At 34.5% G+C, this 12,991-nt stretch overlaps 1 protein-coding gene across 6 annotated transcripts in view; it reads right to left on the reverse strand.

The window, feature by feature from the left end:
- The window catches only part of LOC123273099 (dachshund homolog 2), a 230,557-nt gene extending 226,276 nt beyond the window's left edge, over positions 1-4,281 (reverse strand). For all 6 annotated transcript variants that reach the window (XM_044740336.1, XM_044740345.1, XM_044740331.1 and 3 more), the window contains exon 1: positions 3,013-4,281. In XM_044740336.1, coding sequence (XP_044596271.1) covers positions 3,013-3,773 — 761 coding nt within the window. In that variant the 5' untranslated portion in view covers positions 3,774-4,281. The remainder of the gene's footprint in view (positions 1-3,012) is intronic.
- Positions 4,282-12,991: the final 8,710 nt, after the last annotated feature.

Here is a 12,991-nt window from a genome sequence, read left to right on the forward strand (position 1 = left end):
ATCGGCGAGTCAATGTGCACGAGCCGACGGCCCGAGGAACTCTGTTCTCTGACTACGACACCGGATTACTCGATCCCTTATTCCGACATTTATCTCACTCGAATTAAACCTCTTGCTTACTCTCCCTCGCTTTGTCACACTGAATCCGTTTCCGTTGCGAGTGTGATACTCTCGAGTTCAACTGCACAAGTATTGTCGTGAATTTAGTAAATTTCCGCAAATTAACGGCCAATTTATGCCGATTTTTCGAGAATTGTCACCAGAAAACCAAAACTAACAATTCTAGACAACTTAAGGGCACTAATTTCGCGAACAGAAGAAATTGTGGGAGTAGAGTGGATCACAAACGCGTGCCGATAAGAGGAAAAGTCGGTTTTCATGGGAATTGACAAAATTTTCGCAGTGTAGCAGTTGGTTTTGGGGATCCCCTCGTTCGTTCCGTTTACCATTCCGTTTCGTCTGGCATCTGAATCGTGGGTGGGGTAAGCTCGTGATGGGTATATAGTACTACTACACTACTACTGCCTCTCAACGTTGTTTGGGGACGATTCATTCGGAGAAACAGCCGTGAAAGGGACACCTGTTGACGCCGGGTAAATTCGAGTCAAAATCCTCAACCATGATTTAGAGACCAAACCACTAAACGACACATCAACTAACTCTAGTATTTCACCGTCAATGGAATTGTGGTCTGTATTATGTGTTACACAACAGCCACTAAAACTCATCCATTAAACAATTATTCAAACCCATCACATTTAAATCATTCATTGCCTTCATCATGATTTCACTCTGTATGACTATTAACACAGCAGCTAAACAAAACTTCAAATGTTAGAGTAAATACATTGCTCATTTTAAGGTGCTTTATTTCACTTTATTCTTTTTAAAATAACTAAAATATTTAGCTGTCACTGAAAGTTGAGTTATTCACGGAGTTTTTTTGTTTAATTTCAATTTCATTCAGATTTATCAAAGACATCTTTAATTTTTATAAAAGCAGATGTCTGTAATAATTTAAAATAAAATAGAAACCTGAAAATTTTAATAAATTTTTCTCAATATCATAATTATTTACATGTAATACCTTACTAAAAAATTTATAGTTCTTAATGAAAAACTAATTAGATATTATTTCAATCTATATTCTTTAAACATCAAATAATTTTAAAAAATTTAACTTTTTATTTTACTTTAAATCGTTCATTCTTTTCTATAAAACTTTAAAACAAGTAATAATAGTAATAATTAAAATAAAATAATACTAATCTCTATACTCATTAAAGTATTTTAATTCCAAATATATATTTGACAAATTTCAATCTAAAAATTACTTTAGCTTATAAATTCCAATATTTATAAACAGTAAGACAATTTTCAAATAAATTTAACTAACTACTAAAAACTTTCCCATAATTCTGACAATTTAACAAATGTTTATTGAAATAAACATAAAATATGTTGAACGATGATGAATGATAAATATTTTGCGAGCTTGACATTTGAATTTCAGTAGCAATAACCCAACTACATTAACAACTCTTGATTAAGTCTTAGCTTAGAGGCGGCAAGAAGTTGCAATTAAAGTATTATTATTTGGCCAGCCGAGAGTAGTAGTAGGCTGATGGTGAATCAGCCGAGAGAACCGAAGATGGAGCATTGCCCAGAGGGGACATAGCATTATTAATGTACGTGAAGATTCGAGCTTCCGTTTTGTCGGGGCACGAGCGAGCTCAACCGACCAGGAACTTAATACGTATATATATATATATATCGTATATACATATCTATCTATATATATATATATATATATATATATATATATATATATATATATATATATATATATATATGAGAACAAGATACGCACACCATCAGCGAAATATATGGCACAACAAGTGTGGACGTATGAAATGTTAAGAAATCGCCTAAGGGTACTTGGCAGTCTCTTATCATTGAGTTCGATCAACCAGAGTAAACTTTAACTACTTTCAACAGCTCTTTTGCTACAATGCATACCTAGTCAACGCTAATATATTCAGCTTCTTATTGAATGATATATTATATCGTATATGGTACCAATCGTTAATATTCTAGATTTTACTCTGATGAGTGACGAATGTCAGTTTTGGTCTTGCACAGAAGCAAGAATATTTTACTTAATTTAAAGAAATAATTCTTATGCACGATTTGAAGTCTTGGTCAGTCAAGAAGAGATACTGAAATTAGAGCAAACCTTATCGAGAAAGAAAATTTTTAGCAAGATCCAAGTTTTCTTGAACAGGAAATTTTCTTTAATCAAAATATTTATCTTACAATTTTGAAAATATTTTTTTTGTATTGTAGAATTTAGTGATCAAAAAATTTGGAATTAGAAAACTACACACTAATAAAAAGAAAAAAATTTATCCAGACAAGCGTTTCTTTACTTAAGAATTTGTTGTAATGAACCATTTGTTTTATTAATTTCTTAATAAAAGATTAATTCAAATAGAAGAAAAATTATTTTAATAAATTCAACCAATTCTTCAGACTAGAAAATACATTCTCGACAATTATCGAGAACATGTTTTTATGTCAAGAAAATTTTCTTAACAAAAGTATTTTTTTTTTTCAATCTGGCATGAGAATGAGACCAACTTAAAATTATTAGACTCTGATTTCAAAATAAGACATTGGTGACACTGATTATAAGACAACAAATGATTTCCCTAACAATGTTTTTTTTCTAAAACTATATACGCACAAAAGAAAAAATTTTTCGTTGGAAAACTAATTTTCTAGTCTCAAAAGAATGTTTATAAAAACAAAAATTTTCTTAGCTGAAAAAATGTTCTTTAACCAACTTAGATCTTCGGGAAATTTTTTTTAGTTCAAAGTAACTTTTTTCTGGGACCTTTCAACAGTGCAATAAATTTTGGAGTTTCATAAAACCGTATCATCACTTATAAAAATGTTGTCAAAAAGAACATTTGAATTTTATAAAAACAAAAAGCAGATCACTAGACTCACCTGGCGGTGGTGCAGTCCCTGTAGAGCACATCAAAGTCCTTGCAGCTGAGCAACTTGCATCGATTAACACCAGGCTGAATAGCTCCGAGTCCTCTTAGAATCCTGACTTGCTCGACGTTGCACACAAGCGGCACAATATCGAGTCTTTTGAGTTTAGTGTAAACAGTGTGGAGACCACCCACCAAGTGCTTGAGAAAGAGCTCAAATGCCTGAGGTAAGCATAGCATTGTGTCACCCGCGATAATGAATGCCGCGACTTTCTGTCCGCGATAATCAACGAGTTTGCACTCGTTGGCGGTCGGGTCACTGGAGCTTATCGGCGGTGGGCTGTTGTAGGACCTCGGTGGTAAGACTCCATGATGAGCCGCCATGAATTCTAAGGGCGAGCCGTGGTGCCCGCTGAGCATCCCGCCGAGCTGGCCCAGGAGTCTCAGCTCCGGTGGCGGGAGTCCCGGCATCCTCGGGACCATTCCAGGTATTCCTGGGCCTCCACCCGCTGACAACGGCGGCGGGCTCAAAGGCTGGACTTGTGGCGGAGACCCGCGAGTCGGGGACCCAGGAGTCGGAACACGTCGGTGCTGGTGGTCGCGGAGATCTCGCGGGTGAAGCTGGTGCGACGGTGGTGGCTGGTGCTGCGAACTCAGATGCTGCTGCGACTGTGAGTGCTGGCCCGACGGGCTGTGGGGGTGTTTCGGACTGCCGGTAACTGGACTGGCACGGCTACTGTGCTCAGACGAACTGTCCATCGCTCCGTGGTCCATCTATCAAAACCGGCTGTCTGGTATTTTTCTAACTATACACTTTTGAACTTTTTAATTTTTGACTAGTTCCCAGTTCCTAATTGTTGATTGATCAAAAAAACAGTGGGCCCAAGGCTGCACAGGAGCTTCAGAGCTCGAGCTCCCGGGGCCTGTCAAGCCTTGAACTTAAAATGTCACACTTCACTGATATTATTAATTTATTTTAATAATTAATGAGCCAATGTCTCACTGTCACTTTATTAATTTAATAAAAATTACTATTAAAATACGAATGCTATTTATAATCACTTATTACCACGAGGACTTGTACTGTACATGATAAAACCCCAGGTCCTGTCACTCAGGAGACACTTGTCAACTTCCACTTTAAGCTCATGGTAAAAACGTCCACTTAGTACTAGAGAGTGTAACTTTTCAATACTAAAAATTATTCGTCAAAACAACTTAACTATTTTATTACAAATTGGAAACCGCGGATTACACTTTAATAAAATCATATGAATGCTACTAATAAAACTAATAATAATAAACAACTAATAGTAATAATAATAATACTAACAATAATAATAATAGTAATAATAATAATAATAATAATAATAGTAATAATAATAATAATAATAATAATTAAACACGACGTAGTCTCATCGGTACGAGAAGAGCAAACGGAGTAAAAGTAACAACTACGTGTGGCAACGATCCACGGCTGGACGGCGGGTACGCAGAAACGCGCGTTGCTCCTTCTCAAAGTGGCAAACGTTCTCTCGGTCGAGTTGGGAGTATTTCCCTACCCAGTCACAGATGTAATAAATAAAAACATCAGTGCAAGTCCCGGCGACGGGGAGGATGGGCGTGAAAATAAACCCCAGGACGAACTCGGTTGGTCGGATTCTATTCCAGGGAGTTTCACGGATTGGCCGAGAGGAGTCGTCGCGACACGCCTGCTGTTTCTTCCTACGGACGTTGGTGGAACTAGAGATGCTCCCTACCAGCTCGGCACGTACTTCACAACTACCACCAGGAGCTCTTTAACTGAATTTACTCACACACGTGGACAGTGAGCCAGTAACACAACATTCGCGATCACAGTACGGCGACTCCGAATGAGCGAACCGGTGCCGGCGCTGTTTCTCCAGGTGGGGGAGAGTTAGTTTATTCTTTTACCTCTACAACTCGAACTGCTTGTGCTCTGCTAAAACTTATTCTTCTCTTTTCTCTTCATACCTCCTTCCTGCATCCCCATCAGCTTTTTCTTCTTCCTCCGCGAGCATTTCTTCTCTCTTATCCTAGTAATAGTTGTAGAGTCCCAGTCCCAGTCGTGGAGTCATCCTCTTCATCCTCATCCTCATCCTTATCCTTATTTTCCTCCTTCTAGCATCTAGCATCTACTGCTCCTGCTAGTAGTACTTCTCCTTTTCATCTTCATCCTCCTCTTATTCATCTGCGGATGCTTCTTACTTCTCTTACTCTCTGTGGATCCTGTATATATTTCTCTGCTCCGGTGAGCGCCACCGAAGAATGTCGCTGGCGTTCGGAATCGATCGCGACCCGCCTTAGCCTTATTCTGTTCCTCACTCTATACAATAACTCTGATCATGTTTTCTCGCTTCCTTAAACTTTTCCAACCTAAGATATATACATATCTATGCATACACAGAATCTTTAATATTGGATATAGTTGTATAATGGAGCAGGAGAATGGAAACCAGCCAGCACAACTATTAGTATAAGATCTTATGTGATATGTCGTACTCTTACTGTACATACTATTCTCCATCAGCATTACACGCGCGCAGTTATTTCTTACGTGGATTACGCTCTACCATCCTTAGAAACCATTGCTGTTTGATGATGCTCCTCTACCGAACCTGGCTCTCATCTTAATGCTCCCATAGAACATCCATTGCCTCCTCTTCACCATCCTACATATCCTACATATCCTACATCCTACGTTCTACATCCTCTCGACTCCAGAATCAGATATTTTATTATCCTTTCTTAAACCCTAAAATATACTACCAACATTAATTTATAGATATGCATATCATATGGCTCAATTCTCGATAAATGGTCTAACTTTTTAACATATTAGACACATCATGTGCACTTCTCTCTTAAAATGAATCAGTGGAATTTCACTGTTTCACAGCTATAAGTATACCAAGTGGTAGACTTATAACTGTCAAATAGTGAATATATCACTAATTTCCAGTGATTTTCACTATTTCAGATTTAGAGAGTTCATTCTTTCAAAAACTACGCCATAATATAGTAATCACTGATCGAATAAAAAAATAATAAAAATGTCAATTTCCGTAAATCAACTTTGAATGAAACCAATTTGTTTCTGATGTAGTGTTTAGAATAGCGTAATATGCATCTTTGCTGTGAAAAAACTTTCAGTAAATATGTTATAGGCTTATATAGATTCAAATATAGTGGAGTTAACCTATACATCTGTTTTATTTTTGTTCTTTTTCTTTTGTTTTGAAACATTGCATTTTTATTTAGCTATATTTTTATACTATACTTTGTAATAATTATGTGTCTATGGCAATAAGTGAATTTTGATTTCAGAGTCAAAAATTTATTAATAAATAAATAATTGTGAAATTTGCGGCAAGACCTTATAGTAAGAAAATATTCTTCACACTATCAATTTATGAATATTTATAGATATAAATTTTTTCAAGGATTCGGCCTATCAAACGATAACGTTAATTATTAAAATAATTTGAAAGTTTTTACTCTAAAATTTCCATACAATACAAAAAAGTTTTAATCAGATCTACAGGTTAATTTTTCTGAAAAACAATTCTTTGAATATGCAAAGATTTTTTTAGTGCTAGGTGAATAATTTGCACCACTAATTGTCGAATGAAGTTACTGGTCACAACATACATAGATCTGACTACTAAACAGGTGGAATGTATTTAATGCTTTTTTTTTTTTTTTTATCAGAGTAAATAAATTAAATTTGACGGTGAAAAATCCAGACAAAGTTAACAGATTATCCAGGACTTTTACCTGGTGGCTGACCATAAAGTGAGACAGCGGTATCACAACACATCAGACAAGCAACAAATACTGCGGCCTATATGCCTGTACACGAGGAGGGACGCCGACCGTACGATTATCTTGTCATAGACGAGTTTTAGCAGGGCCGAGAGTAGGATGATGCCGAGTGGTTCGAGGGGAGCCACCGTTAAACTATCTTTCGGTCGGTCAACCCCTCATCTTTGCCCTCATCGTTCCAGTGACCCAGATATCTCCACGGCTAGTGTGGTGAGAGGGTCTCGTGCGTTAGTTGTGTGCCTGTCAAGTTTCACCTTTACACACCGACACACATCCTTATAATACACACATGTGTGCCAGTCAACAGAACAGCTGATTCCTCGACCTTACACAATTTTCTCTGGACCAGGCCCAAAATCACCGGACTACGCTCGGGTTGAAATCAAAAGTTTCAAATAATATTTTTTCACGTTTTTATAAACACGCACGGCATGATGGTTGACACATTGAGCACACGACTTCCTCAATTACGCTTGTTTAATTTACTAAAATATCTTCTTTTAGTGAGAAGAGTTTTTTTGGCCATTAAAAGTAAGAAAAAGGTCCGACAAACGAGTTAAGAGGCCGGTCAGCGGAGTAATCAATCAAAAATTCATGTCAATTATAAAGAGACACAAAACAAGCAACCACAAATTCTAAAACGCCCCCAATTAGTGTGATACATCAATACAAATTGGGTTTTAAAGAAAACTGTGGCTAACTATCTGATACAAAAATAAAAAGACCACACAAAAAATGTCTAAAAATAAAGAGTGGAGAAAATTTAACGAAAATAAGTTCGTCGAGAAAAAATTATATTAAAAAGAAATCGCTGGAAGAAATAGCGGCAAATAAAAACCTTATACACGGAAAGATTAAAACCCGACTGGTTCGTGTTCTGCACCAGACTTAGTCGTGTGCGGGTTACTTTGCATGGATTCTGGTGCATCACCCGACTGAGTCTGGTGCAGAACACGACTGAGTCGTGTGTACAAAGTTATTCCAAAAAAAACACTTTTAAAAAAATTTTTTTTTACAGTTTTTTTTAGATTTTTCGAAATCCATCGGTCCGAATCAGTCCAAAATCTAAGTTTGGCCAAGCCCTTTCGAATGGCACCAACTGTGATCAAATCGGTTTAACCGTTCAAAAGTTATAAGAGGTTTACATACTTACACACACACACACACACACACACACACACATAGTGACACCCTCGCGGGAATAGTCAGGGAAGCTTCCTAGGACCTCAAAACGTCGAGATCTGATGAAAACTCGATTTTCGAAAAACCGGGTAAAACCAATAACTTCCCGATTTTTGAAAATTTTCAATTTTCTTAGCGGGAAGTTAAAAATACGAAAGCTTAACACAAGAAAATTTTTTTCATTCCAAATTTTTTTTAAAAATAGTTTGTAAATTGCTTAAAAACTTGAATCTATGAAATATGTAGCATATTTATACAAATTTAGAATACAATCTTCGATTGTAATTTTTTTCCAAAAATAAATCTTCCACAGTAAAACTTTTATCTACAAGAAAATAATTTTGAAGAGCTTAATCATTTTAAATCAAACATTAAAATCAAGTGAAATTTATTTAAACCAGAAAATTTCTTTTGTCAAGATCTTTTCTACTTGATTCAAGATGATGAAACTCATCAAAATGATTTTCTTAGAGTCAAGACTTTTTCCTATTTGTGTATCAGTGTAGTATTTCTAATCATGTATTTCATACAAAATAGAATAATAATAACAAGAACAAGATCAACGTAGATTCTCAGGTTTCTCTTGACGATTCAATATTCTATACAGCACCAAATGTAATTCTCTATGCATATATCATATATTAGACTGGCAAGGTACACAAAAGCCAACATTCTACGTGAAATATTATATTTTATTATCAAAGTCCCCGCGATCTTCGTAATAAAAACTTGCATTTATTTATTTACCTGAATTTTTCTATATTTTAGTAATTAAATATTAACTTAGTATTATTATTAAAACGACGATATCTATGAAAATAAAAAATGAAAGATCATATATCACATGTAAAATACACATTGTGTAATGTATGAATGGTGAACATTGGGCGCAACTCGTAAAATATTATATCAAGACCGCAAATCGATAGAGATATCATACACGCGTGTGCAAATGTATGTCTACATAACACGCAGCCGGAGTGTGTAGAGTACCAACAGCAGTGGCACCAGCACCAGCAACAGCATCATCAACCATTTTTCTTCGAATCATTACATTAGCTGTATATTTAATATCATATATGGATGTATATTGCCGTAGAGGAGCCGAATACAAAGTGGATGAATTTGGCGGCGTATGGTGTGTATATACAGCATCAGTTTCTCTCAAACTCCTGTTTATATACCTATTGTAGAGTGAGCACATCGGTTTACGAGATACTAATTATCCATGCGCCCTGGTGTGTTATTATAAATAGCCAATCGTTATGGCACACCCACATTCGCTATGTGTTGTGTATGCCTATAATGGCGTGTTATCGGATAAATAAAACAGATAGCCCGAGAGGGTGCAACTCGATTACGCGCAGACACACCACCTCCTTTATCATTATTGGTATTGTTATTATCATTACAATAAAGCAAAAACTAGTGACGCAGATATGACATTTTTTCACTTCTAAATAGTTTTTGTTTTGTATTTTTCTTTTGATTTTGTTCAAATCTCGAATATATGATATACATACATATTCAACTGTTCGTTAATTTATTAGAGACCATTAAGTTCATTTATTTTTAACAAAAAATTAACTTGATCCTTGATTGTGTCTATTCTGTTCAACTTTAAAACAAATAAAAAATTACTGCACAGGATTGTGTCAAAAATATAGTGTTTTATTGAATTTATGGTTTGAAAAAAAAAATGATGCAAGAGCAATATTTTTGATCCAAGAATAGTATATTACACACCTAGGGAATTTTGCGTTTTGATACCGATTTTCTTAGTCAAAGATAAGTTCGAAATTTAAAGATTAAGAGAATATTAGCTTTGTGATGTACAATCAAATTATTAATTGAAAAAAGCAACACTCAAGAACTAACTATAATTTCCATTTTCTTTAGGAATTTTATATTATTGGTTTAAGAGCAAAATTTTTCTTTCAAAATAACGAAAAAAAAAAATTTTACTTTGAAATATTCTGAAATGTGTTAAAAATTTATTTTATTACGTATAGAAAATAACGAAAATCCGATCATTGTTAAAAAATATTAAAAAAAAAAAAATTGTTGAATGAAATGGAGGTTATCGTATTTTTAAATATTAAAGTCCTTCGTTGAATTCAAAAAATTCTTTAATAAAGAACTCTTCTCTTCATTTTAGAATTTTATTATCTCGATTCAAAGTGAATTTTTTGAATTATGAAAACTGAATCTCAAAATGAAAGTGAAATGTTCCCTGCGAATCTTATATTTTTCCGTGTATTTATAAAATTATTCCAAGAAAATTTTCAATAACTTCCTTTTAACTCTAAAAATAAATTAAATAAAATATCCAATAAAATAGATCTCAAATACTACATTAAAATGAAATTTTTAATTTTCACCCTATCAAAACTAAATCCCACTCCAACCCTTTTTAACTATATTATTATCATTACTACCATAACCCTACAGCAGTAGCACCAAGAATAGAGTTTTCTGCTGCGAAAGGGTGTGCCGGCGGTAGCAGTCTTAGCTTCTTTAAATACACTTTTCCCATTCTATTTCATTTCATTCCCATAAGTACAAGTTTGGGGTTGCGAAAATGCGTCTTTAACGAGGACCGCCCGGACTCGAAATCCACGAATTATTAGCAAAGTTCCTCAGTGTCACATAAATACATCAGCAACTCATTTGAATATTACATTACACCTCATATAATATTTACGAACAAAAGAAACAAATACGCCGAGAAAATATTGCCATCAAAACTCGATTTGACTTGGAAATTAAATATAATCCATTATATATTGCCCGAAAAAAGCGACCATCAACTTCCACCCAGCTCATATGGGCATGGGAAATAATTCCAGCAAGACATATCACTTAATCGGGTTGTACAGATTACTCTATCCTTGATTCAACGGTCCTCAAAGCGCGAGAAATTTAACTAAAAAGTTTATATAGAAAAGTAACAAACAGTTGCCTTTTTTACCCTATTACACAGGCAATACTTTAGCGCCCCGTCGCCGACACATTACGTCGCAAGACAATCACGTTGACACCACGTGATGGATGTTCATTCTCCTTAAAATGAAGGCTGGCTCTCACACAACTCTCTTAGTTGGCATACACTCAATATACCCGAGTACAGCCGCTGGTGATGCTGACGATGGCAACATCTCTTTTTATTCAGGAGTTACCCGCGCCTCACCCAATAAAGCCTATTGTAAATGCCAACTATTCGAAATATTAGCCTTTTTCCCCCATCAGCATCATCCTGCACTAAGATCATCATCATGATTACCCGTCGCTCAGTCATCCGGTTTGACGTCCGCGTAATCCTTTCGTCGTGTCTACTAAAGACGTATTTGCATCGTGAGACAACGCTGATCACTAAAAAATGATTATAAAACTATTTTAAGTGACCTTTGTATGATTAAAACACAATCATTAATGAGTGTTTCATTTCATCACACGGAAAGCTTTAGTGAGAGCCGAAACGCGCAGAACTCTCACGCAGGAGACCAGGGTTCAAATCCTGGCTTAGTCAAAAAAAAAGAGAGCATTTGTAAAGCCAAGTATACGTGCATGAAGCGCTCAATTCATAATAGAAGCAATCAATTGATTAAATGAAAAATGTTTTATAAGTTTATGACAAAAAAAATTCATTGAAAACTTTACATTGTTTTTTATTTTAACTTTTTTCTAGGTTTATACATTTTGAAAATTATAAATTCGTTTAAAAAATTAGGAAAATTGAACTATAAATTTTCAGGCAAGAGTAAAGCATATACCTTAGGTTTTTTTGTACTGATTAGTCATTCAAATTGGAAAATTCAGGATCAAGTAATGGAATAATATGTTAAAGGTATCAGTATTTGTTAAAAGTAAACGGGTTTTTTTTGACGGATTTTCTTCACATTATAAAATCGGTATGCCACAGTAACGCGAAATTTATTGTTTGTACTGACTTTAATCTCCATTATAATAGCACGTGCGAGCTGGCAACGGATACACAGCCTCCTCAGTTCTCAGAGAGGTCTGGGTGATACGCCGGCCAATTTCAAACTCGAATTGTCCGGGGATGATGGATCGGTCTTTTGTAACACGCTGATGATACTTCCACAGATGTACCGTCTACGCACGTATTAGTAGTTGAAGGTACCCTTTTTCAGCCTTGAATCACTTGCCAGTACGATTATCGATCGAACCCATATGCACAACCCGTCTTGTAAAATAACTGTGTTTTTATTTAAGCTTCACTTTTATTTATAATTATTTTCTAATTTTTCATTCAAATATTAGAGTCATAATTATAATTCCAACAGTTTTTTAATTATTATTCTTCACGGAATTATCAAAAATTATTTTTATACTAAAAATTTAATAATTTCAGATTTTAGAATTATATGAAATTAATATATCAGTCAATCTGTATGAAAAAAAATTTTTTGCCAATAAAATTAAAATATTTTTAACAATTGCTCACAAAATGAAATTATACTAAAAAAATTATAGTTTTGCTAACTATAATTATAGATGTAAAAGCTACAGTTTCAAATGAAAAAATTCACGATATTTTACTACACACTTTATTTTCAACGAAAGGTATTAAATTCGCATTCAAACTGTTAAATTTACTGCTGAGAATTATATGCAATTGAAATTCTTAGTCGAAGCTGGAATTTTAACATTTTTGGTTGAAATGGCTTAATTTGACTAGATTATCTTAAAATGTTTGAGTTTGGAATTGTTATTACTTTAGGAACAGTTATTTTTTAACTACATATTTATGTAAATTCCATAGAATTCTAACTGTTGTGTGTTAGTTCTAAGTTATAAAACTTCACCATATTTTATCCAAATTAAATATATATTTAAGTTATAATCCTGAAACGCTCTTCGAATAGTTTAACTATTTATTTTGAAATTAACATAAATTTCATAACGCGTTTGATAATTTTTAAGAAATTAGAAAATTTTAA

The sequence above is a fragment of the Cotesia glomerata genome, linkage group LG1 (assembly GCF_020080835.1).
Source record: "Cotesia glomerata isolate CgM1 linkage group LG1, MPM_Cglom_v2.3, whole genome shotgun sequence".
Classification (NCBI taxonomy): domain Eukaryota; kingdom Metazoa; phylum Arthropoda; class Insecta; order Hymenoptera; family Braconidae; genus Cotesia; species Cotesia glomerata.